Here is a 27,332-nt window from a genome sequence, read left to right on the forward strand (position 1 = left end):
CAGAGACCCAAACTTTTCTTCTTTTCCAGCCCTCACCTGCACTCCACAGGCGGCTGCAACACATACTGGTGGAACCAGTTAACAAAGAACGTGCTTATTTTGGGGGCTTCAGAGCTGTACTGGGCCTTCTGTACTGTCCAATTCAGAGACTGCTGGTGACAATGACAAGTGTCCGGGCAGGACAGCTGGGCCAACAGAGCACCTGGGGCCTGGCAGTGCAGGGCCTGTGGACAGCTGGTCTGCTGGTGGAGGCTGGGATTACAGCCCAAGTGCTGAGAAGGAAGACATGGGCAGGGGCAGCCTGGACCCAGACATCCACCTCAGGACACGGACACCTGTGACTGGTGGGCAAAGAGAGTGGAAGACGCGGCTGAATCAGGCCTTGCCCTGGCCAGCTGGCAGTGGCCCACCCCCTCCTGAAACACATGGGGCCCAAGGGGGTTAAAGGGAGACAAACTGTGGGCACCGATGGAGGGAGGGGCCAGGGCCCCTACATCCAGCGGACGACACACTCTGAATACGGACGAACACTCTAGGATACGAGGTCAAGAGGAAGCCGATCTGGGTTGGTGCTGCCGTTATTCACAGGGGGAGCGGTGTGGTCAGAAAGCTCAGAAACACTGTGGGGGCCTGGCTGGCTGACGGGGGCCGCAGACCCTCACAGGCTGCTGATGGCCAGGGGTTGGGGGCGGGGGACAGGCCTGCGGGTTCTGACCCCCGTCTTCTTGCCCATGGGCTGCCGTCTCTTCCTCTCAAGCTTCTCCTTGCGGGCGGCAGCTGTGGTGAAGGTGATGCACTGGGTGTCCAGGAAGTCCAGCAGCTTCCCCGTGGCCACGTGGATGCCTTGCTGCTTCAGCTCGGCCTGTAGCTCTGCCAGCTCCAAGGGCTGGTACAGCAGGACCTTGCGGTAGAGGGCTGGCTTGGAGCAGATGTAATGCCTCACGGCCTCCTCTGTGGCCGCTCCCTGGATGGCCGCCTGCGAAGCACTGACACTCTCCTCATCCTCCTCATCTTCTCCTGCAGACTCCAAGGCCGCTCCAAACTCACAGGAAGAACTGAAAAGAACCAGACAGTAACATCTAGCAACACCCTTTCTTTCCAGCCTCTACCCCGAGACCAGGAGCTTCTTTGAGGGAAGGAGTGTGTTTCTGTGTCCCCTGCGGAGCCTGGCACGTGGACGACCCCCAGGGCAGTAGGAAGCCCCAGGCTGCTGTGTCCCTGGCACTCTAGCCGCCGGCCTGAGCAGGATCGCACCCTCAGCCAGAATCTAATGCCGAGGGCAGCCGTGCTAGGCTGGCCCTGCTTGTGAGCGAGGATGTGGAAGCCCCAGAGGTCTGCCCAGGAGGCCCACAGGGGGCTGACCTTTAACCCCACCTGGGTCTCCCCGGTCGTTCAAACCCAGAAGGCAGCTGGGATTTCTGAATGTTGGCCATCAGGCCTCGCTTATGCCAATTCTCAAAACTCACTTGTCAGAGGACCTATAAAGCCACTGGCCCTGTCCTTCCATCTGGTTACCTTTGTGAGCTGCAGGAGCTGTCACTGCTGTCTACAGAGGTGGCCATGGATTCCTGGGAGGCCGGTAGCTGGGTGTCACCATCAGGGCCTGGAGGCCCCTCCTTGGCTGGTGACATGCTCAGGGCAGGGATGCTTCCACCAGGCTGCATCTTTTGATGTTGGGGGCCCTTGTTCTTAGCAGGTCCCTTGGACCTTTGGGGAACGGGACCAGAAGTGGCCTCCAGCTGGGTGCGGCCAGCTGCCCTTGAAGCCTTAGAGGTCTTGGTGGTGTAAGTCTGGCTGCAAGGAGCCTCCAAGGGCATCTGTGAGGACTGGCTCTCTTCCTCGGAGTCTGATTCCAGTGTCTGGTGAGTGTACTGGAATATCTCCTTCAGTTTCAGGACCATTTGGCGTTTGGGCAGAGGGCGGACCCCAAACCTGAATGGGAAAACAGGTGAACGTCAGCAAAGAGCAAACAGTTATCAACTAATTAAACTAGTGGCTTTATGTAACTGAATCTTAAATGCCTGACTTATGAGCATTCAGAGGTCAATATCTATCCTGCATACCCACTGAGCTGACTCAGGAATATTCCAGAAGGGCTATTCCCCCTGAGTTCTGAGTGGTGGTGGTAGCAGTGACCTCCCCAGTGTCCAAGGTGAACAGCAGAATTCATTGGAATGTGAGTTTTGATGTTCTTTTAAAAAATCAGGTGTCCCGATATAATCCTGCAGCCTGTGGACCAAAAACCACAGTTACAGAAAGATAGAGAAGATGAAAAGGCAGAGGGCTATGTACCAGATGAAGGAACAAGAAAAAACCCCAGAAAAACAACTAAATGAAGTGGAGATAGGCAACCTTCCAGAAAAAGAATTCAGAATAATGATAGTGAAGATGATCCAGGACCTTGAAATAAGAATGGAGGCAAAGATTGAGAAGATGCAAGAAATGATTAACAAAGACCTAGAAGAATTAAAGAACAAACAAACAGAGATGACCAATACAATAACTGAAATGAAAACTACACTAGAAGGAATCAATAGCAGAATAACTGAGGCAGAAGAACGGATAAGTGACCTGGAAGACAGAATGATGGAATTCACTGCTGCGGAACAGACTAAAGAAAAAAGAATGAAAAGAAATGAAGACAGCCTAAGAGACCTCTGGGACAACATTAAACGCAACAACATTCGCATTATAGGGGTCCCAGAAGGAGAAGAGAGAGAGAAAGGACCAGAGAAAATATTTGAAGAGATTATAGTCGAAAACTTCCCTAACATGGGAAAGGAAATAATTAATCAAGTCCAGGAAGCACAGAGAGTCCCATACAGGATAAACCCAAGGAGAAACACGCCGAGACACATAGTAATCAAAGTGGCAAAAATTAAAGACAAAGAAAAATTATTGAAAGCAGCAAGGGAAAAACGACAAATAACATACAAGGGAACTCCCATAAGGTTAACAGCTGATTTCTCAGCAGAAACTCTGCAAGCCAGAAGGGAGTGGCATGATATACTTAAAGTGATGAAAGGGAAGAACCTACAACCAAGATTACTCTACCCGGCAAGGATCTCATTTAGATTTGATGGAGAAATCAAAAGCTTTACAGACAAGCAAAAGCTAAGAGAATTCAGCACCACCAAACCAGCTCTACAACAAATGCTAAAGGAACTTCTCTAAGTGGGAAACACAAGAGAAGAAAAGGACCTACAAAAACAAACCCAAAACAATTAAGAAAATGGTCATAGGAACATACATATCGATAATTACCTTAAACGTGAATGGATTAAATGCCCCAACCAAAAGACATAGACTGGCTGAATGGATACAAAAACAAGACCCATATATATGCTGTCTACAAGAGACCCACTTTAGACCTCGGGACACATACAGACTGAAAGTGAGGGGATGGAAAAAGATATTCCATGCAAATGGAAATCAAAAGAAAGCTGGAGTAGCTATACTCATATCAGATAAAATAGACTTTAAATTAAAGAATGTTACAAGAGACAAGGAAGGACACTACATAATGATCCAGGGATCAATCCAAGAAGAAGATATAACAATTATAAATATATATGCACCCAACATAGGAGCACCTCAATACATAAGGCAACTGCTAACAGCTATAAAAGAGGAAATCGACAGTAACACAATAATAGTGGGGGACTTTAACACCTCACTTACACCAATGGACAGATCATCCAAAATGAAAATAAATAAGGAAACAGAAGCTTTAAATGACACAATAGACCAGATAGATTTAATTGATATATATCGGACATTCCATCCAAAAACAGCAGATTACACGTTCTTCTCAAGTGCGCACGGAACATTCTCCAAGATAGATCACATCTTGGGTCACAAATCAAGCCTCAGTAAATTTAAGAAAATTGAAATCATATCAAGCATCTTTTCTGACCACAACGCTATGAGATTAGAAATGAATTACAGGGAAAAAAACGTAAAAAGGACAAACACATGGAGGCTAAACAATACGTTACTAAATAACCAAGAGATCACTGAAGAAATCAAAGAGGAAATCAAAAAATACCTAGAGACAAATGACAATGAAAACACGACGACCCAAAACCTATGGGATGCAGCAAAAGCAGTTCTAAGAGGGAAGTTTATAGCTATACAAGCCTACCTAAAGAAACAAGAAAAAGCTCAAGTAAACAATCTAACCTTACACTTAAAGAAACTAGAGAAAGAAGAACAAACAAAACCCAAAGTTAGCAGAAGGAAAGAAATCATAAAGATCAGAGCAGAAATAAATGAAATAGAAACAAAGAAAACAATAGCAAAGATCAATAAAACTAAAAGTTGGTTCTTTAGGAAGATAAACAAAATTGATAAGCCATTAGCCAGACTCATCAAGAAAAAGAGGGAGAGGACTCAAATCAATAAAATCAGAAATGAAAAAGGAGAAGTTACAACAGACACTGCAGAAATACAAAGCATCCTAAGAGACTACTACAAGCAACTTTATGCCAATAAAATGGACAACCTGGAAGAAATGGACAAATTCTTAGAAAGGTATAACCTTCCAAGACTGAACCAGGAAGAAATAGAAAATATGAACAGACCAATCACAAGTAATGAAATTGAAACTGTGATTAAAAATCTTCCAACAAACAAAAGTCCAGGACCAGATGGCTTCCCAGGTGAATTCTATCAAACATTTAGAGAAGAGCTAACACCCATCCTTCTCAAACTCTTCCAAAAAATTGCAGAGGAAGGAACACTCCCAAACTCATTCTATGAGGCCACCATCACCCTGATACCAAAACCAGACAAAGACACTACAAAAAAAGAAAATTACAGACCAATATCACTGATGAATATAGATGCAAAAATCCTCAACAAAATACTAGCAAACAGAATCCAACAACACATTAAAAGGATCATACACCACGATCAAGTGGGATTTATCCCAGGGATGCAAGGATTCTTCAATATACGCAAATCAATCAATGTGATACACCATATTAACAAATTGAAGAATAAAAACCATATGATCATCTCAATAGATGCAGAAAAAGCTTTTGACAAAATTCAACACCCATTTCTGATAAAAACTCTCCAGAAAGGGGGCATAGAGGGAACCTACCTCAACATAATAAAGGCCATATATGACAAACCCACAGCAAACATCATTCTCAATGGTGAAAAACTGAAAGCATTTCCTCTAAGATCAGGAACGAGACAAGGATGTCCACTCTCACCACTATTATTCAACATAGTTTTGGAAGTCCTAGCCACGGCAATCAGAGAAGAAAAAGAAATAAAAGGAATACAAATTGGAAAAGAAGAAGTAAAACTGTCACTGTTTGCGGATGACATGATACTATACATAGAGAATCCTAAAACTGCCACCAGAAAACTGCTAGAGCTAATTAATGAATATGGTAAAGTTGCAGGATACAAAATTAATGCACAGAAATCTCTTGCATTCCTATACACTAATGATGAAAAATCTGAAAGAGAAATTATGGAAACACTCCCATTTACCATTGCAACAAAAAGAATAAAATACCTAGGAATAAACCTACCTAGGGAGACAAAAGACCTGTATGCAGAAAACTATAAGACACTGATGAAAGAAATTAAAGATGATACCAACAGATGGAGAGATATACCATGTTCTTGGATTGGAAGAATCAACATTGTGAAAATGAGTATACTACCCAAAGCAATCTACAGATTCAATGCAATCCCTATCAAATTACCAATGGCATTTTTTACGGAGCTAGAACAAATCATCTTAAAATTTGTATGGAGACACAAAAGACCCCGAATAGGCAAAGCAGTCTTGAGGCAAAAAAATGGAGCTGGAGGAATCAGACTCCCTGACTTCAGACTATACTACAAAGCTACAGTAATCAAGACAATATGGTACTGGCACAAAAACAGAAACATAGATCAATGGAACAAGATAGAAAGCCCAGACATTAACCCACGCACCTATGGTCAACTAATCTATGACAAAGGAGGCAAAGATATACAATGGAGAAAAGACAGTCTCTTCAATAAGTGGTGCTGGGAAAACTGGACAGCTACATGTAAAAGAATGAAATTAGAATACTCCCTAACACCATACACAAAAATAAACTCAAAATGGATTAGAGACCTAAATATAAGACTGGACACTATAAAACTCTTAGAGGAAAACATAGGAAGAACACTCTTTGACATAAATCACAGCAAGATCTTTTTTGATCCACCTCCTAGAGTAATGGAAATAAAAACAAAAATAAACAAGTGGGACCTAATGAAACTTCAAAGCTTTTGCACAGCAAAGGAAACCATAAACAAGACGAAAAGACAACCCTCAGAATGGGAGAAAATATTTGCAAATGAATCAACCGACAAAGGATTAATCTCCAAAATATATAAACAGCTCATTCAGCTCAATATCAAAGAAACAAACACCCCAATCCAAAAATGGGCAGAAGACCTAAATAGACATTTCTCCAAAGAAGACATACAGATGGCCACGAAGCACATGAAAAGATGCTCAACATCACTAATTATTAGAGAAATGCAAATCAAAACTACAATGAGGTACCACCTCACTCCTGTTAGAATGGACATCATCAGAAAATCTACAAACAACAAATGCTGGAGAGGGTGTGGTGAAAAGGGAACCCTCTTGCACTGTTGGTGGGAATGTAAATTGATACAGCCACTATGGAGAACAATATGGAGGTTCCTTAAAAAACTAAAAATAGAATTACCATATGACCCAGCAATCCCACTACTGGGCATATACCCAGAGAAAACCGTGATTCAAAAAGACACATGCACCCGAATGTTCATTGCAGCACTATTTACAATAGCCAGGTCATGGAAGCAACCTAAATGCCCATCAACAGATGAATGGATAAAGAAGATGTGGTACATATATACAATGGAATATTACTCAGCCATAAAAAGGAACGAAATTGAGTCATTTGTTGAGACGTGGATGGATCTAGAGACTGTCATACAGAGTGAAGTAAGTCAGAAAGAGAAAAACAAATATCGTATATTAATGCATGTATGCGGAACCTAGAAAAATGGTACAGATGAGCCAGTTTGCAGGGCAGAAGTTGAGACACAGATGTAGAGAATGGACATATGGACACCAAGGGGGGAAAACTGCGGTGGGGTGGGGATGGTGGTGTGCTGAATTGGGCGATTGGGATTGACATGTATACACTGATGTGTATAAAACTGATGCCTAATAAGAACCTGCAGTATAAAAAAACAAACAAAACAACTAATACTAAACTTTCATTGGGTTATTTGTATGGAAACATGTTAATATAAATGTTTCAGACATTACATGAAATTTCTAAAAAAAAAAAAAAATCAGGTGTCCCTCCTCAGACTGTTAAGGCAAGGGTCCCATTCCCATCCACACGGCACATGGAGACCTGCCACCTGATGGGTGACCTGGAGGAGTGTCATTTCTTGGCCCTAAGTCACTTGGGGAACAGTATGTGGAGAGCTGGGAGTCACGCACGCCCCCCCACCAACCAGAGGCTCCTGCCACCAGAGCCCAGGGTGCCGTTCTGCTCCCCGCTTCACTAATAAGCCTGGACACAGGCACAGGAGGGAGGGTCTGCTCAGAGCAAGCTTTCCAGAACAACACCAACCTGTCCAGTTCTTTCTTCAGCACCGGGGTCTCCATGATGGAATACCTTGGCATTGGGGTTATGGGCACTTCGGGGGGCAAGTTCTTCCGATTAGCACCTTCTGGGTAGAACAAAAGAAACACACGTTTCAGCACGAGGGCCCTGGATTTGCCTCTTCTGACCCTGACAGTGTCACTTAGAGAAATGCTGCCCTCGCTCCAGGACAGCAGTGATGTCCACCCTTCACTGTTTGACTCTGCAGTCCTGTCTTCCCATTGGAAAGCATCACACAGCACACGGTGAGGGCCACGGGCTTACGCGGTGCTGATGCTGTGAAGGGCTCGAAAGCAGGTAGGCGGTTGCCAGGGGCTGGGGTGAAGGGGCAGTGGGGCGACTGCTAATGGGTGTGGGATTTATTTTGGGGTGATGAAAACATCCTGGAATTAGACAGTTGTAGAATACTGTACTAAAAAGCCATTGAATAGTACATTTGAAAGGGTGAATTTTATGATATGTGAATAACATCTCAATAATGCTGTTATTTAAAAAAAAAATCAGTATTTTAAAGACAACTTAGGGACAACTTAAGTACATCTGGACTTTGGTTCTTATCCTTTTTATGAACATGGAGTCCTTTGAGATGCCAATGAAAACAACAGGATCTGTCTTGTGAAAAATGCACAAAATTCTTTATATCATTTCAGAGAGTTTGTCACCCTCATGAATCTCCCCTCAGATTCTGACTAAGGTCCCCTGTTCTCAGGTCTCCTGCAGCGGTTCTCACACACCACCTGGGAACCTGTTAGAAATGCAAATTCTTGGTCACACACCAGACCTCCTGAAGCAGCAGCTCTGGGGTAGAGCCCGGCCACGTGTGTTTTAAGAAGCTCTGCAGGCAATTCTGACGCCCACTCAAGGCTGAAAGCACTGGTTAGTGATGCCCAGCTGGTCTAAGACTTTAGGGGGACATGAAATGGCAGGACACAGGCAGATGCTCTGCCCATAGGCTCTGCTTCCCTGTCACCAGTCACGGCTCAGTGTCGCCTGGTCCCTTCCCAGACTCTCCCTGGATCAGTCCAGCTGGAGGGGGTAGCGGTGGGGCAGCAGCACCTCAAGGGGCCAACACCAACACCGGGGGCCTTGATTTTCCCCTGTGACTGAAATAAGCTGGGAAGTGGGGTCCCTCCACCAGTGGGGCCGATAAGGCTCACAGCAGACCTCCCACACTCACCCCATCTGGTCTTTTAATTGAGATGAAATTCACATAACAAAATTTTAAAGTGAACAGTAGCACTTGGCACATTCAGTGTTGTGCAACCACCACATCTTTCTAGTTCTAAAACATTTCATCCCCCAAAGAAAGTTCCATGCCCGTCACTCCCTGTTCTCCTCCCCCACAGCCCCTGGCGATCACTCATCTACTTTCTGTCTCTATGGCTTTGTCCATCTGAACGTTTCATATAAAAGGAATCATATAATACATGGTGGCCTTTTGTGTCTGGCTTCTTTCACTGAGCAGCATGTTTTCAAGGTTCATTCTGCTGTATCTGTGTCAGTGCTTTATTCCTTTATATGGCTGAATAATATTCCACTGGATGGATGGACCACATTTGTTTATCCACTTATCAGCTGATGGACATTTGGGTTGTTTCCACCTTTTGGCTGTTGTGAATATTGCTGCTGTGAACATTTGTGTACAGGAGTCCTGATCTCAAATCCTTTGAATGTATATGTAGGAGTGGAATTGCCTGGTGGTAATGGCAATTCTGTGTTTGACTACTTGAGGAACCACACATGTCTGCTCTTAAGGTGCACGTGAGGTGCCTGTCACAGCCTCTCGGAGGTGCTGGTCCACTGTTCTGGAGTGGAGCCACAGACAGGGATCTTGAACAAGTACCCAGGCGAGCCACAGGATCCAGGCAGGTTTAGGAAGCCCTGACTTACTGGCTAAGGAGTGTATGTTTGACAGCAGGCCGATCCTCCCCAACCGTGGAGTGGGGTCAGGCAGGCAAGGGGAGGGCTGGCCGCGAGTCAGCAGGCCCTTTAGCATCACTGCCCCGCACTGTCGTTACGACCTTCCACGCCCCTTAGTGTAAAACAGTATAAAAGACAACACCCTCCCACCACTCACTTGGCGTCTGTAACTCTTGCAATTTCTGGGCTCCATCCGCGCTCGGTGTCTGGGGCAGAGGAAGAGCCTCTGGGGACTTCTGTTCTCCATCCCAATCGTCCCACAGAGCTGAGTTCAGAAAGCTCAGCCTGCTGCTCCCAGGGGAGCTGGCCCCAGGGGATTTCTCTTGAGCCTTCCTCTGGCCAGTGCAGCTTCCTCGGATGGGGGTGGTGCCCAGCAGCGCTGGGGAGCGGCAGTCACCGCTGTCCGGGGCCCCCTCCACCCTACTGCCAGGGCTACTGGTGCTCAGGGGGCCGGTCCACTCGAGGTTCAGGTGGTCGATCGGAATTGGTGAGAGGGGCTCCACATGCCAACACCAATCGTCGGCTGGCATCGGGGGGTCACTACCCGGCAGGAGGATGTTGCTCGCCTTCCGGGAGGCCACCTCCTGCTCCTCCTCACTGTCCTCAACCTCCACCACTTCACTCGCAGTGGCCTGAACCCCTGGGCTCGGCGCAGGTGGCGGGTGCCTCTGGAACTGCCCAGTGAGATCAGCGAGGCCTCCTGAGCTGGGACGGGGAGCCAGAGGAGAAAAGTACTGGTGGCATCTGGGGTGGGGACTGGACGGGCTTCTGCAGACCTGCCTTCTGCTGTCAGGGCTTCCGGGAGCGACGTGGCCCAGGAGTGAGGATGTCTGAGGCACGATGACCGAAAACTTACTCATGGCTTCCGGTTCGTCCCTGTTCTGTAACAGGGCCCTGGGCTTGGGCTGAGCCAGTGGGTCTGCTGAAGGCCTGGACCTGAGGCCTGTGATTTGGGTCTGCGATGAACAGTCACGGCTTCTGCTAGCCAGTGGGGTGGCGGGCACCAGCCACGAGGTATCTGTCGTGCTGTCCTCGTCGCCACTGATCTTGGGGTCGCAGAACAGCTGGGGGGTCCCTCTGCCCCCGACAGAGCCCCGGTTCCCCAGCGGTCCCTCCACCTCCTGCTGTAGCGTGGGCTCTCTTCCTGGTGGGCTTTGGGAATGTTCCTGCTCCGCATCGAGGTCAATGATGGAAAACAGCTCAGAGGACTTGGTGCTAACTTCAAGAACTTTCCTTTCTTCCGAGGGACCATTCAAAACTGACTTTATTTTGATTTGTTCCAGCTCCAGCTCTTCATCTGAATCCAATAAAAGGATCACCTCATCTTCTCTGTTCACGCTGGATGGAGAGTTCTGAGACCTGGCACTCAAGCAGCCAGGTTCTGACTGGGTTAGATCCATGGGAGGAGACTTTTCGGGGGAGATCAGGACCCCTTTACCTCTGTGTTCCAACACGGAACTACATTCCTTGTCTTTCTGGCCTGGATCCTTACGTGACATGGGAAGGCTTCTGGCCCTCTTTGGCTTTGGTGATGAGTTCTGGGAGGCCACCCTGGAAGCCGTGCCCTGCAACTGGGGTGTTGGCAGGGATAGGTCACTGGTGTGACGAGAACGAAGATGTGGCCGGCAGGGACTCCTGCCTTGATGGGGATGTGATGGGAAGAAGGGTGAGTGTGAGGGAGGTGCCTGCTGGTGAGCAGGGGGATGGGAACTCTCTATCTCCCTTTCCCATACGGTGCAGTTTCCTTCCTTGCGATCACTTGTCATCTGGGAGGGTTCAGGGTATCCGGCTTGAGGCGATGAAAAGGACTGTTCATCATCATCAACATCAACTGAGCACAAAAAGGTGTTTTCCTGCTTCTCTGCCCGACCCCGGGCAGGGCTGGAAGAGTAGGGAAGAGCCAGTGCTTCCTTTGGGGACTCTGCTTTCTCCTCCCTGTCCAAACCCTGGTCCCCGGGGGGCAGGAGCGTGGACTGTCTCATGTTTTTCCATTTGTCTGGGGCCTCACCTCTTCCTTGCCCAGATGATTCCATCTGCTCTGCATTTTCTGACTGTTCTTTATTGCGAACGCTTGTGAGGATTCCCCCAGAAACTGGACCGTCCTCCCTGAGCTGGTCAGTTTCTTCCTTCATCGCTGGAGCTTTCTCCCCCTGGAGCAGCTTTCGCTGAGTAGCTGCAAATTCATAAATTTCTTCCATCTCTGCCTCATTCACCTTTTCTCTGTCTTCTTCTCGGCCCTCGGATTTCGGCAGAGCCTCTGCTTCCTCCTCCTCCCCCCGCCACACTGACCGCAGGAGTTCTTGGAAAGTCTCCACTCTGCTTTCACAATCCTCGTCTTCCTGCTCCTTCTGCTGTCCACCCTCGGCATCCATCAGGACGGGCACCTGTTCGCACAGGTGAGCAAGCTCAGTCACGCCAAACCTGCAATGGGAAAGCCATGCGTTACCCCACCCTGCGCAGAGGCGGCAGCTGGGTGTCCAGGTGCAGAAGGCTCGGGGCAGGAGCCCTCACGGGGAGGATGGCCGTGACTCACCCTGGCCTTTCCCCTGCTCCTCTACGGAGACGGTTCCCGTGCTCATGCCCAGCTATGCCCCAGGCTGCTCAGTTCTGGAAACAGAGCCTTCAAGGAGGGCCACTAACCCTGCTGTGCAGGCCCGAGTGCAGGCTGAGGGAAGATGGCAGGGATGGGTGGTGCTGTGACCGGGAGAGCACCCAAAGCGCTGTGACTGATGCAAACCGGGACACCCAAACCTGTCACAGGTCAGCCAGGCCTAGGGCCACACCAGCCTGCCACCTGCTTGACGGCTCTGTGGTCTAATCGGTACCTTTGAAACCCCAGAGGCTGAGCCCATCCTTCCCAAGAATGCACCTGAGAGATGAGCAAGGTTTCATCCCACAGGCCCTTGAGCCTTATCAGGAAGTAAAACACCTATTTTTTGTTGAGCTACCTGCCACCTCTCCTGAGATACTGGTGTGGACAAACCAGGTAGGTGCAAATTCATGGGAGTTAGATCAAGCATCCTACTCACTTCCATTTTCTGGAACTTGGGAAAGGACGGCTGTTGTTCAGCTTTGGTGGCAGAACCACCAAGGAGCGGCAGTGTTTGGGGGCTGAGGTTGGGACCACCCTCTCATCACGCCCAGGGATCGAAAGCCACGGGGGGCCCTCCTCAGCCAGCACTTGGCTCTCCTGCAAGTGTTCATTCTGGCCAGACTTCCAGTCAATACACCCTGTTCAAGGTCACCACCAGGTATAAACTTGGGATTAAAAGGTACAGGAAGGACTCAGCCCTGACCTTCCCACGGGCCATCAACCAGATAATCCTTGTCAGTTAATGTCAAAAGCTGTGAAGTAAATGGGAAGAACAACCCAGACCTGTGGGCCAGAGAGCTCAGGTCAGGGGCCAGCTGGGGAGTAAGGGCAGTGTCCGCAGCATAGAGATAACGCAGGAACATCCGGGCGGCCTCAGCGCTGACGTCACTCAGCAGAACGCGCTGGGTCCTCATGTCACCATCTTCTATTGCAAAGAAGCCTTCACTGTTTACCTGAGGGAGAAACGCGTGCAGAAGAGTTACCGATCGGACAGTTGTGACTTGGGGCAAAACAGACCTCAGGGAGGTTCTGGGAGCCTCTGAGCTTGTCCTAGGACAGGTATTAGCCAGTGTCACTCCATTTAGTTGGCCAGGAATTCTGCAGGTTAGGCCACAAAACTTGTCTGTTTCCAAAATCAAGTCAGTGATAGATGCTCAAGAACCCAGTCAGTCCCCTCTTGACAGGCATATCAAAGGCACTAGAACTTTCTGACGAGACTGACAGCAGTTTCTGGGATTCCTGCAATGCGATGTTCAAGTCAAATGCACAACGGCACAGAAATGTCGCGGTAGCTCGACCTTAACAAGGTTGTTTATAAGACTTTACAATTATGCAAATAGAGGAAAAGGAAACAATTCTGGGGAAAAAAGGATTTTTATTCAACAGAACAAGAAGTCTGATGTTTCCCAAAGCTCATCTCCTCATAGAGCTTCCTCACCTCAAACCTGTCTTCTCCATGGAAGCATAACCTTGATGGCAACAGAGGAAGAACGTTCCAGGGCAGTGGGAGGAGAGCCGGGGTTGGGGGAGGAAAGGGGGCAGGAAGACAGAGGGAGAGGCAGGGCACAGAGGGAAGAAGAGGGGAGGAGGGAGAGGAGGGGGGAGGGAAGGGGGTGGGGAGGCAGCTTGGCCGCACACTTACGTGCTGCATGAGAAGTGGGCATCGGGCATAGAGCACAAACTTGTGGGCATAAAGCACCTCCCCGCCGTCCATCTGAAACTGGATGTCGCTGAGGTGTGGGTTGTTGACCATGGCACCGAAGTCGGCCACCAGCAAACCGAGGGCGAGCTGAAATGAGACGGGGAGAGCGGCCACTGCCACCTGTCGCCCGCCTAACCATGCAGGCCCAACTGACGGGGTGCAGGTGGCCAGTCAGGGCCTCGTGCTGCTCCCCACAAGGTCCAATGTTGGGCTCCACCTTTAAGTTACCTTTAGGCCCTCAGGGACACGGAACAGCAAAACCCAGTCCTTTCTGAAAATCTCCATCACACCCAATTCCCTGGCCTAAATGGGAGCCCCAGCCCATGGAGAGGTGTGCTTGATAGCCTCACCGGGATGTGGCGGCAGCATCAGCACCTGCTGAGGGCTCCGTGGGCCAGGAGGTGTGCGGCCCCACAGGAAGCTACCAGCCCAGCCTGCCGTGACAGATGGCACCTGAGCCCAAGCAGGTACGGGGCCGGCTGAGGAGCTCCGTGTCCCTCTCTGACATGTGCCACATCTCCAGGGAGACCTTGGTGAGAAGTGCTTGGCTGATACCAATGCACTCACGGGATGACACCTCCTCTAAGGAAAACCCAGCTTCTAACCCAATTTGTCACCAACACAGAACACGAACTATTAGCTGGAGGCCTCCAGGACTCACACATGAGGGCACAGCAAGTCCTGAACGAGTGAATGGAACTTTGAGAGATGGATGCTCAGAGCCGTCGGCTGAAGTGAGGCACCCTCACCGAGCAGGGGTGCTCCCCAGGCCCCAGGACAGAGCAGGCTCCCAGGGCCGGGCTACTGAGGTGCCCCAGGGTTCAGCGACAAAAGGGACAACAGCCTCATGGCAAAGCCCCGCTCAGTTCAAAGGCCGTCAAGGGGATCAGTGGACTCGAGCAGGGGCCTGGAGGCTGGCAGTGAGCTGGCAGCACTGAACACACAACAAGCCCTTCGGCCAAGACCATGGATGGAGCCGGGACAGGGCCAGACATTCTTACCGAAGCCTGGCCGCTCCTCTCCAGGCACTTCTCCTTGGCTGGCAGGACAAACCCAGTCAGTGGAAGGCTGCTGGGCAACAAGTCCATTCCTGAGAGGAGGATTTGCAGGTTAAAAGAACAGCACCTCCTGGCAACATCAACCACCAGGGAAAGAGCATCACCTGGGCTGACCCGAGGACGTCTTCATGGAAAGCGAACTGCCCACAGACCACCTTCACCACCACCCGCTCCCAACAGAGAGGGACTCGGGAGAGAAAGAGCCGAAATCAGCCCTCATGACCACTCGTTCTGGCAAAAGGCTCTGTCCTTGGTCAAAGTTGAAGGAAGACTGTGACAGACTCACCTAAATCCCATTCACCTTTGAGGAAAAATGAAAGCACCTAGTGAGACTACATTCTCCCTGTCACATGGGGATAAGCCTGGCAACATCGGATCTGAGCAGCTGTCACGGCCCTGGTCCCAGGGAGGAGAGGCCCCGACGGCCAGTGTCTCACCTGTGGCCCCTCCTGAGCCGGCCGGGCCCCCGCTGCAGGGCCACGGGCTGGCGCTCAGCCCCTCTCCTGCCAGGTCCAGGAGGTCCTGCAGGGCCTGATGCTCCCTCTGGCTGGCGGAGGGCGCTGGGCTCAGGGGGCTGTGGCCCACAGGGCGGGTGCCATGGACGGCAAGGGGTGTTTGCACGCCAGGCTCTGGCTTCTCAGGCAGCTCCAGTGGCAGTGTGGGCTCCTGTGTGAGGCCCTGAAAGAAGTGGGAGAGCCAGAGTGAGCGTGTGGCTGCCGCAGCAGGCTCCCCAAGGGTGTGAGACCCAGCCCAGCGCGACCCTGGGAAGCTTGTCACCATTGCCACCTGTCAGCAAGCTCGTCTGTCACAGCAGAGGCCATGCCTGTGGCCTCCACATCTGCAGAAGGGTTTCCAGGGCCTCCGCCCTCCTAGTATCGTCTGAATTGCTTCAAGCGGGTGAGTACCAATTCCAGACACCTGCATAGGCCAGTCTGGTTCCTGCCCTCCATCACAAGCAGGTCATACCCGGTCCGGGAGAAGGCCCTGGGACTCTGCATTTTAAACTCTCCAGGAACATAACACACTTGGGAACCAGTGGTCTCCCTGTTCCTACCAGGGGAACCATCTGGTTGCTGCAAAGAAAACACACTAGACCACACACGATGCTCCTTGGCTTCTCCCCCCTCCCATCTTCCTCCAACTTTCTGCCGCCGCCCTCTCTCCTGAGCCCACCCGTGCCAGCTCGGAAGGGAGCGCACCTCGGCGGGCCGCTGGGGCACCAGGGGAGGGACCAGGCTGGCCGTGTAGAAGGATTCCAGAGCCCAGGCCCCGGTCAGGGCGCTGCCCTCCCACAGAAAGTTCTGCTTTCCTCCAGGTGGTCGAAGACCCCGCCTGCCCTTTTCCAGCTCTTCCTTAAAAATTCTGCTCGCAGGAAGCGGTGGCGTGCCAGACAGCTCCAGCTCCTCTGCCAAGAGCTGGGCCACGCGATCCTCCATCTGTCTCCCTGTGGTCTCCGCGTCCTGGACTAACAACTGCGGGGGTGTAACAGGGGCTTTCTTCTTGCGGCTTTTCTTCTCTAGAGCTAAACAGAAGCAACACGGAGTCATCCTCCCCCCGAGGCCCCCAGCTGCTCCTTTAGCGGCTGCCGTGCGGCGAGGCTCCCCCGGCACCACCCTTGACCACACGTACCTGCTCCTGGTCTCGTCCTCCCAGAAAAAGCGTTTCCCAGCCTGAGTGCCGCCGGCACAGCCTCCTGCTCCATCTCGGACCGGGACAGAGCCATGGCCACCAGCAGGTCCTCGGACGGCGCCTCGGGCTTGGCGACCTTCCGCCTCTTCTGCGGCTCCTTCTTGGCAGTGGCTCCCTTCCGCTTCAGACCTCCAGCGTGATCCCTGAGGCTTAAAAGGCAGCCACACCGAAAGGTTAGTGAGGCTGGAGGTGCGAGCGCTTCCTGTTATGAGGTGGTCCCCACTGGACCTAAGAGGGCTCACCCTTTCTCCTCGGTAGGGGGGGGGGCGAGAGAAAAGGGATAAATGTGCAGACAGAAGCATCAACGGCTTCTGTACTCAGTCACTGCGCTCACTCTGTGCCTCACGTGAGCTCGCCTGATCCTGGGCCATAAGTGCAGCACAGTCCAGACACGGGAGGGTCTGGGTCCTTCCGGGTGATGCTGCCCAGCAGGGTTCTTGGCAGACACACAAAGCCGACAGCAGCACCCGCATACCCCAGACGTGGCCAGACCCTTCCGGTGGAGTCAGCTCCCCGGATTCCACCCACTTCTGCCCATCCATACCTCAGATGCCCTGAGGCGGACCCGGCCACACTGGCCGTGAAAAGATCCCTTCCCTCCTGCGGGGGCCTTAGGGCGGCACCTCTGCCCAAGGCCTGAAAGGCCTCCCAGGTTAGGCCACCAATGTGGTCAGCTGACTCAGAGGTCAACGTGCAGCATGTCATTTGGGTTGGAGGATATTTATTTAAAGGATTTTCTGACTGGAGAGAACCTACACTGCCTGGTGAATTCCAATGGTCTGGGCGAGAGGTGGGAGGTAAAGGTGAGACAGATGGAGAGTGCAGACCCAGGACCACCTTCCCTGCACCTCAGGGCAGTGTGCGGGAAGCACCTCTGGTTTGGGTAAAAGCTCGTGCTCTCCACCAGGCCAGGGATGGCTCCAGAATCTCAGGTATCACCTCAGAGATCTCAGCGAGCCCTAATTCAGTTCCAACCTCCTGGGAACCCTGCACGATAACCACAGCCTCCAAGAGGGGAAGGAGCCACCCTAACCTCCAGGCCCTGCTGGCAGCTGCTGCAGACTGTACCTCAGCCCAGCGGGCAGGGCCTGGGCTGAGGTGAAAGCACGCGAGGGGTGCAGGAGCAAGTGGGGTGCTCTCACCAGCATGTGTGCCCTGGCTGGGGAGCTCTGACTACCCCGGGGTCAAAACGCCCTGGGTTTGGCCGTATGGCAGGCAAGGCTCTTCGTTTGCTGTGGTTTTCTACTCTAACAACCTTCCAGAAGGACCCACACACATCTTGTCTCACTTCTTGGAGGTATTTAAAAAGCAGATATATTTTATCTGAGTAGGTATCTTCAGTCTAGTCCTGCCAAAAGGCAAGCAATGGCTTAGATGACATCTATTCTAAGGACTTAAGGCTTCTGAATCTGTGATGCTAGTGTTGATGTGCTAAAATACGGACAGGCTTGCAGCTAAGAATCGACCACCCAGTCTCAGCACTGGCCCCCTTCAGAGGCCCATCACCTGCGTGCAAGGCAATGGCTGGAACAAACAGAGCCACTGCCCTCGGCCTTCCCTTTGCCCTCAAGAGCTGCCGAGGGAAAGAAGTCCCGAACCTACAGAAATCCAGGGCCCGCGCTACTCTGTTCCCTGTAACACTGGGACCTACCCAGGCAACCACAGCGGCAGAGACGATGTGGAGGGAAGCAACCCTCTGCCACTTGTTTGTGGTTTGCATGCCAAGCACTTGTTTCTGGGTATCAGCAAGGCCTCCCATTCAAACACTTAAGCATTTAATTCATGCAAAAAATAGGCCTATGGTTCTGTCTCATCAACTTGTTGAGCTACGCTGAGTAATCTTACATTAATAGTATGAAAATCAGACTACACTGAGCTGGAAGCCATGCTGTACCCCACACGAAATGGATGAGGTGAAGAGAATTATTGAATTCTTAGCTGCTCAGGATGGTGGGGATGGGTAAATCTCAGGAAGGCCCTCGTGGAAACCAGTCCAATCCATCTGGTCCATTTCAAAGCCTCCGACGACAGAGATCTGTCCCCTCCTCAGTCCCTGTGGAGACTATGCCCAATTTCCTCCCGAAATATTTCATCTCCAGAATCAGAGAGGGCTCTGTTGTCCTCCAACACTACAAAAGGCCTTTTTTCTTTTTTTTTTTTTTAAGCAAATCAGACTACTTTGATTTTTCTTCCTTTTCATCTGACTCACCTCGATGCCAGTGTGCCAGAGGCCCCCTCGGGCTGAGCTGTCTGCAGCCTCACGGCCTGGAGCAGGAGCTGCGGGCCAATCTCCATCTTCACCGCACACTGTTTCAAGTGACTGATTCTGCTCTTTGGGGTGAGAAATGGCTTGCCGCAAATTGGGCATTCAGGGATCTGAGGCACGGAAGGTCTCAGTGCCTTTTCAGCCTCATCCAAGCACCTGGAGGAAGACAGCAAAGGTAGAAGAACCACCCTCCCTGGTAATATGATCGTAGATAGGGATTCATGTCAGCGTGGACATGCTGTGGGACAAAGCCTGTTCCCCCTGAGCTGATCCCTCCACACAGCCTACAGTCAGCCTCCAGACATTGAATTCAGGTTTCTGTTAGCAAAGGTGTCTGAAGAAAGCAAGGATAAACTAAACACAGAGTCATGGGAGTAACCATATGGCACAGTGATTCTACTCCTAAGTATATGCCCCAAAGAGCTGAAAGCAGATACTCAAGGGACTTCCCTGGTGGTCCCAATGCAGGGGGCCTGGGTTCCATCCCTGGCTGGGGAACTAAGATCCCACATGCCACAACTAAGCCCGCGTGCCGCAACTGGAGAAGCCCGCGTGCCACAATGAAGAGCCCACACAGCCAAAATAAATAAATACATTAAAAAAAAATGAAAAAACCAGATACTTAAGCAAATACATGGAAAGCATGTTCACAGCAGCTCTATTCATAAAACCCAAAAGGTGGAGACAAATGTCCACCAATGGATGAATGGATAAACGAGATGTGGTCCATCCATACAGTGGAACATTATCTAACCTTAAAAAGGAGAAAAGCACTGACACAGCTACAGCATGGATGACCCTTGCCAACACTGCTGAGTGAAGGAAGCCAGACACAAAAGGCCATATATTGTGTGAGTCCACTTATGTCCTGAACGGGCAAATCCACAGACATAAGGCAGATCAATGGTTGCCAGGGGCTGAAGAAAAGAGGGAAATGGGGGTGCCTGCTTAATGGGTCTGGGGTTTATTTTAGGGGTGACAAGATGTTATCAAATTGACTGTGGGGACTTCCCTGGTGGCGCAGTGGTTAAGAATTCGCCTGCCGGGGCTTCCCTGGTGGCTCAGTGGTTGAGAATCTGCCTGCTAATGCAGGGGACACGGGTTCGAGCCCTGGTCTGGGAAGATCCCACGTGCCGCGGAGCAACTAGGCCCGTGAGCCACAACTACTGAGCCTGTGCGTCTGGAGCCTGTGCTCCACAACAAGAGAGGCCGCGATAGTGAAGAGGCCTGTGCACTGCGATGAAGAGTGGCCCCCGCTTGCCGCAACTAGAGGAAGCCCTCGCACAGAAACGAAGACCCAACACAGCCAAAAATAAATATAAAAATAAATACATAAAAAGATTACTATTAAAAAAAAAAGAATCCGCCTGCCAATGCAGGGGACACGGGTTCGAGCCCTGGTCTGGGAAGATCCCACATGCCGCGGAGCAACTAAGCCCGTGTGCCGCAACTACTGAGCCTGCGTGCTACAGCCCGTGAGCCACAACTACTGAGCCCATGTGCCACAACTACTGAAGCCTGCGTGTCCAGAGCTCGTGCTCTGCAACAAGAGAAGCCACCGCAATGAGAGGCCCACGCACCACAACTAAGAGTTGCCTCTGCTCACTGCAGCTGGAGAAAGCCCGTGCGCAGCAACGACGACCCAGCGCAGCCAACAATAAATAAATAAATTTATAGGGAAAAAAAATTGTGGTAATGGCTGCACAACTCTGTCAATATATTAAGTAAACACGATTGTATTGTTCACTTTAAATGGGTGAATTGTATGGTATACGAATTATATCTCAATAAAGCTGTTTAAAAAGAAAAGCAAGGATAGATTGACACCGATACTGAGGTACTATCTCAAGATTCCCACCACGGCCACAGGAGCCCTGGAGCTGGTCACACCCACGGGAGAGGTGACCGCAGACAGGTGACGGCCGAGCTGCTCCTACCGGTTCACGTGCTGCTCCCTCCGTGTCACGGTCATAGCTGAGAGGTTCTTTTGACAGATCTGGCAAAAGAACAACCCCTTCTCCTCCAGGCTGTCGTTGTGTGCAGATGCCCGTTCTGGCCCAAACTCGTGCTGGAGGGCCAAGGCCACTGCAGTGTCGCTCTCTGTGGCAGGGAGCCTGGGCCCAGACCCTGTGGAGGCACAAGCACCTATGAGGACCAGCTTATCCTCAGATGTCGAGGAGCACGGACACTGGGTGTATCGTGAGGAATCCAGACCTGGCACCACTTGGCTCATGTGTGGCCCCATCCAGGGAGACTGGACCCCGAGTGGGGCCCTGAGAAGGGTACTCCTTAAACTTTAACAGGTACAGGGACCCCCAGAAAGCTGGTTGAAATGCAGGTCTGGAGGCTGGCACTCTGGGGGCCCAGGTGGAGCCTGAGATTCTGCATTTCTGACAACTCCAAGGCGAGGCTGATGCTGCTGGTCCAGGACCATTCTCTTGAGCATCAAGGTACTAAAGAACTTGCCTTTCATTTCCCATCTCTGCTAAAGTTGGCAACCCCGGGCATTCCAGGTTTATAAGGCTTCTATTCCAAAAAAATCTAAGTTTTCTCTTCAAAGCTCAACCTTTCCTACTACTCTGACTTTTTCTTGCCCATCCTAGAAGAACCAGGTCAGAGTGAAATGCCATTCTCGGTTTTTCTCAGCATCAGACCAGAGGATGGAGTGACTCTAATCTTGAGATGGCTCTCAAGGTGGTCATGCCCACTGCTGCGGCCCTCTGTCACATCTGATGTTGCTGGAGCAAACCCTCGGCACTCATGAGGGATATGCCCTGAGAACAAAGCCAGAAAAGCATCATACTTCATTTTGGTCCAATGTTTTTTTTAAACAAAGAAATGGTTTATCTCTCCTGAGTATTACTGGGTATAATGTGACGATTTATGGAAACAACTGAGTCGCATGTAGGGCAGGTGCTGGGCTTACGCACTGGCTGAGTGACTCCTCTGCACCCCTTGGTGCCACGTGGACCAAGGACTGACGCCACAGCAGATGTCACATCGCTATGTCACCTGCATGGACCTTTGGGGTAGCCTGAGAATCCTCAGTAATCCTGAGGTGAAATCTGCAGGTACAGTACCAGGAGACTATGTATTTACTAGCCGTAAGTCTGTCAATACAGTTTCTTCCTATTTCTTTTCCTTTTGTATATTTTCACCAGGGATGAAAATTCCTATTGTTTAGGGGATAAAGTGTAGTACCACCTGACATTACAAGCCTCAAGAGGTGGTGTAACATGCAGTGCACGGCACTTCCCTGCAGGAAAAGGTTAAATGACAGCAGGAGGAAACAAGCAAATCCAGAAAGGGGGGAATTTTAAAAGACAATTGTCCTGGACTTTTCAAGAAGTTAGTATCGTGAAAAAACAAGGACAAGACAAGGGGACTGGTCTCGGGTCTAGACCAGAGAGACTGCTGAGCCACAGCCACATGTGTGTGACAAATCCTCATTCAGAAAGAGAAGGAGTCCAGCTACAGAGGCTATCCTTGGGACAACCAGGGAAATCTAAATGTGAACTGATACCAGGCAGTGTTACGGAATCACTTGTGTTTATGGTATTGTGATTATATAGGAGAATCTAGGAGTGAAGCGTCATGATGTATATAACTTGCTTTCATATGGTACAGAAGAAACGTATATTTATAGAGACATAAAAAAATGTATGGCAAAATGTTGACAATTGTTAAATATAGGTTGAGGGCATAGGGACTTCATTGTAATATATTTTTCTGACTTTTATGAATGGGAAAATTTTTGTAATAAAAGGTCAAAATAAAAAAAAGAGGAAGCGGTACCTTGTCAAGGAAGCTAAGTGAGAAATGACCCAAGGGACCCTCTGTTCTCTGGCCAGACAGAGTGGCAAAGGTAGAGCACCACCCCCAGCAGAGACGCAATGAACACGGGCTCCTTCCTGACTCCCTTCCCCGAAAGTCATCCCTGTTGGGAAGACAGAGGACTCCCATCATACCGTTCTCCGCCATCATCTCTTGAGGGCCCTTTGGGACGTTTTCTTCAAGTGCAGCCTCTAGGGAGCACCCTTCTGAACCGTGTTTCAAACGCTCGGGGTCTGCTCTCTTGAACTGCTGCATTCGCTGTAGCACCAGCTCTGCCGCCCGGGGTTTGGAGGGACTGGGCACCATTGCAGTCAGACAGGAAGGAGGGGGCTGGGAGCGGCTGTCAGGAGCAGCCTCTGGCAAGGAGGAAAACATTCACATGCATCAGTTCTAGCCGGAGGAACCAAAGACTCTTCCAAAGTTTCAAACACCTCAAGTTTCAAAGGGGTCCTTTACTGACTAGTTTAGGTTTAACTCTTAAGTGTGAATAGTACTGATTGTTTTTTGGTAACCTCACTGTTTGTGGTAATACAAATACCCCTGTCATAAATATCTATGACAGGAGGGGGCATGGGGAGTGACTGCTATTGAACATGGGGTTTATTTCTGAGGTGGTGAACATGTTCTAAAATTAAGTAGGGGGGACGGTTGCACAACTCTGTGAATATACTAAAATCACTGAGCCATACACTTTAAAAGGGTAAATTTTATAGAATGTGAATTGTATCCCTATAAAGCTGTTATTAAAGAAATATTAATGACAAACACTTATATCTTCCTAGGTCAGAAGTTCTCCTTTAACTTGGTGTCTGTAGATGACCTCCGGGCGGGGGACCCACGAAGCCCCTGAAGTTATATGTCAATTTTGCAGGTGTGTTCGGGGGTGCAGTGTTCTGGGGGAAATCAAGCATAGCTTTCACTAGACTCTCAAAGGGCGCATGAAGGACCAGTAACATTTCAGCAACATTAACGAAGCCTTACAACAGTCTCTTTACCACCACTGCACTGGGAGGTCATGCTGACCACATATTATTTAAGATCAGGAAGTGAAGGTGAGAAAAATTTAGAAACAGAACTCAGGAGCCCAAAGATCTTGTGCTGTATTATATATGCAAGGCTGTTTTTCAGTTCTGCATGAAGAATGTATGCTAAGCATATGGTTTAGTACACCAAGGGCAGCAGGATAAGAAAGCTGCTTTAAACGAACAAACCAAAAAAAAAAAAAGAAGAAGAAAAAGAAAACAATAAAAGGTGTTTGGAGGAGAAAGGAAGGACCAGAATATTCTCCTGGGACTCAAACCCACACGGCACCCTCGTTCTACCTTTCAGCAGCCTAACCAAATTGGCTGGCCCACTGCAACTTAACCACTTTGGAATGAACTCAAGAAAGTGAGAGAAGCAGCATTATTTTCATGTTCATATAACTCATGTCAACTGTGTGATGTAAACATTAATAGGAAACTGAAAGAGAAGAGGGTCCCAAATATATCATGTAGAAAATTCACACGGGTTATATTTTTTATGACTATTGTTTAAAACAGGAGTTGGCAAACTACGGTCCTCGGGCTGGCTGCCTGTTTTTGTTAAGTGAAGTTTTGCTGGAACACAGCCCACTCTATTACATACCGTCATAGGGAGTTGAGTAGTTTGCGACAGAGACTGTACACCCTGCAAAGCCAAAAAAATTTACTAGCTGGCCCTTTTCAGAAAGTTTTCCGACCCCTGGTTTAAAACAGTACAAATCACCTCTGGTTTCCTCTCTGGAAAAGCTTTGGCAGCTGTTTCAGCTGGTTACCTGTCTGGGTGCTCCATGCACTGTCTTGGAGCACAGCAGAAGCATGCACGCCTCCCTCCCCATTTTCAGGGGGAGCTGGTTCACTCTCTGGCCACTTGGGTGCCCCTTGCTTTTGAGTCCGCAGGACCTGGCTGCCAGAGCGAGTTTTCCTCTCAGTGGGGCCTTGAAGGGTTTTGCTCTTGGAAGCAGTTGGTTTGGTCCTTTTCAGTTTGCTTCTTATCTGGGTGCTGTCTGAGGCCTTTTGTGTCTTCCTTTCCCCCAACACTTCCTTGGGGCCATTCTTTTTCACCCTTTGGAAAAAGCTGGCACAGAGTTCCTTAAAGTCATCGTCTGACTCATCCATCATCTGACGGGTTTGAAGGCTTTCAGGCTGGTCTTCGGAGGAGTGAGGGTCAATCTGGGGGCATGTGGACAGATGAGAAAGTGAACCCGAGTGTGAGCCTAGCCAGGCCTCGTTCGCACTCGCAGCTTCATTATGGTTCCTCTCTACTTCTCACTGAGGTACCTGGAGGGTTTGCACAACTGAGCAGGAAGTACTGCTCCCCCTGCCATAATGATTTAAAATGTCTTTCTTCAAATTGAACCTGTGTTAAACAGCACGTTTAAAGCTTACCTTTATTAAAGTTCACAGCTGAGAGCTTCTGTTGTCCAGTAGATGCCTCTGAGAGTACATGTGACCTTGGTGCTCAGGTGATTCTCCAAGATCTCCACGGTGATAAAGCACATTTGATTCATTTAATTTTTCACTCGTGGAAAACCAAAAGCATCTAAGTGTAATTAGACAGATATTGTCATTTTATGCCATTTCTTCCAGGAAGGTACAAGAGCATGTGGGGTATGAGAAAAGTCTCGAGAGGAACAATACCCCTGTCAAATAATCAGCTATAGCCTGGTTAGCACAAACTAACTGTCCTATAGGCTACCACAACACAACAGGGGAGAGGGATCTAAAAACCTGTCAAAGCATGTTCTTCCACAGGCAGAAAAATGTGTGCATCTTGGAAGAGTAGAGTTTTATTGAAGCCTAGGGAATAAATCCCATGAAGAGCAGTCACCACAGAAACAAGATGGCCCCGGAATCCAGAAAACCTATCTCTTAGGCCTGTGCTGGTCCTCCAGCTCTCAGAGGCTCTATCAGCAAGCAATGTAATGAGAGAGAGAAAGAGAGAATATGCACTTGAACGCTCACAAAGAAACAAAAGATAGGAACATAGCAGGCTCTCTTTCACTGATACAACCAATTTTTCCAAATCAGAAATAGGTCACTTTTCTCCATTCTCTCACCCCAGCAACCCTCCTAACTCAGGTGACTAGAATGCTGCTCATATGCAAAGGTTGCGCCTTACGGGCATGATTATTTATATTGGCACAGTTTAGTGGAGTTCAGAAATCAAAACTGAATAACCCAGTGGTAGAAAGTTCATTTCAAATACCATAATGAAATCTCCACTGTCCAAGTAATCCAATTAATCACCTAGTTTTCCAAAGCTGGGCAGACACACATACCTAAAATCTACTTTGCATAGCTGGCTCATTCTCATCTTACATCTCCTTAGAGAAGCTTGCTCTCCGTCTTTATCTAAGCGAACCCTCTCCACTCCCATTATTTTCTATCATTACACGCTGTTTTCACAATGGCACTTATCACAAGTTATAATCACATGTAATAGATTTATTGAATGCTTACTGAATGCAGGCAGTGGTCCCAAGTGCTTTATAAGTCAAACTTGTTTAATACTTACAACAACTCTACTGGGTACAATCTATTGACACCCTTTCTTTACAGCAAGGAACCAGGCACAAGAATGAGGAACTGACTCAAGTTGACACAGCTTTTCAAGTGGCAGGGCTGGGATCAAATCCAGGCAGTGTGGTTCCAGGGCATCAGCTCTTACATTTTTATTCATTTACTTGTTATCTGTCCCCTACTAAGCTCAAAACTTCAGGTTGGCACACACTCATCTCTATTCTGTATTCTCTTTGGCTGACAAGGTGCATGACTTGTAACAAATGCTCGATAGTTATCTGTTGAATTAATTAACTGCAAAGAGCTTGGTACAATAGGGAGCGAAGAGGAAAGTGGTGGGAGAGAAGGCTGCAGGGAGAATCCGTGTCCGAGAGCCTGGGACGTTAGGCCAAGCAAACTGTTGGATGTGGGCGCTAGAGCAAACTCCACCCTCCACACTGCCCGGAGTCGCCACATCTCTGCCGATACTAGTTTAAAACGGTGCATCTCCTATACGTGCTCAATCAGTATCTGCTGAAGGAAGTAATGGATCCTACGAGACGGCAAGTTTCCAGAGGGCTGGGGACTGTGCCTACTCAGCTTTGTACCTACCGCGGCCGGGCTCACCGCAGACGCTGAAAGAAAGAATGGGCAGGTGCGGGGCTGACCCCCCGCCTCGCCCAACCCGATGACACACGGGTTGTCACCTGGGGAAGGGCTGCCAAGGACTCTGGCGGCTATAAAGACAGACGGCGAATTCCGATCGCTAGTCGGACCCCCGGGCTGTGCCCCGTGGGTATCCGGATCCCCCCACCCCTCTTCCGTTCAGACAGCCCTGGACTCCTCCACCCAAGCCCGGGTCCTGCCTCTAACCGCGGCTGGCGGCGGGCGAGAAAGCCTCTTCGCCCTCAGAGGAGCGAGAAAGGCCCGAGGTGGCTGGACCTCCTCTCCCGGGTGCAGACTCCCGGCCCCAAAACCCGGCTCCTCCTACCTCCCGCACCGCCGCAGCACCTTCTCAACGGAGACCAACGCGCCTGCGCATGCGCCGCTTGGCGCCCCGGCGGCGAATTGCGTCTGCG

The 27,332-nt window shown here is 49.8% G+C and overlaps 1 protein-coding gene across 2 annotated transcripts; it reads right to left on the reverse strand.

Annotated features, from left to right (window-relative positions):
• SLX4 (SLX4 structure-specific endonuclease subunit) lies at positions 1-27,328 on the reverse strand. 2 transcript variants are annotated; one of them, XM_059895801.1, is made up of 16 exons: positions 27,245-27,328; positions 25,141-25,294; positions 24,528-24,924; positions 22,867-23,088; positions 20,836-21,025; positions 18,842-19,054; positions 16,573-16,781; positions 16,143-16,465; positions 15,381-15,621; positions 14,887-14,975; positions 13,826-13,972; positions 12,967-13,136; positions 9,748-12,011; positions 7,638-7,737; positions 1,516-1,932; positions 1-1,055 (listed from the first exon to the last, which is right to left on the reverse strand). In XM_059895801.1, the coding sequence occupies exons 3-16, from the start codon at positions 24,871-24,873 to the stop codon at positions 659-661; spliced, it is 5,328 nt and encodes a 1,775-aa protein (XP_059751784.1). In that variant the 5' UTR covers positions 24,874-24,924; positions 25,141-25,294; positions 27,245-27,328; the 3' UTR covers positions 1-658. The 2 variants fall into 2 exon arrangements, with proteins under 2 accessions (XP_059751784.1, XP_059751785.1); XM_059895802.1 differs by lacking the exon at positions 27,245-27,328 and adding an exon at positions 26,866-27,234.
• Between the last annotated feature and the right edge of the window lie 4 nt (positions 27,329-27,332).

Source organism: Balaenoptera ricei, chromosome 15 (genome assembly GCF_028023285.1).
Source record: "Balaenoptera ricei isolate mBalRic1 chromosome 15, mBalRic1.hap2, whole genome shotgun sequence".
NCBI classification, from domain to species: domain Eukaryota; kingdom Metazoa; phylum Chordata; class Mammalia; order Artiodactyla; family Balaenopteridae; genus Balaenoptera; species Balaenoptera ricei.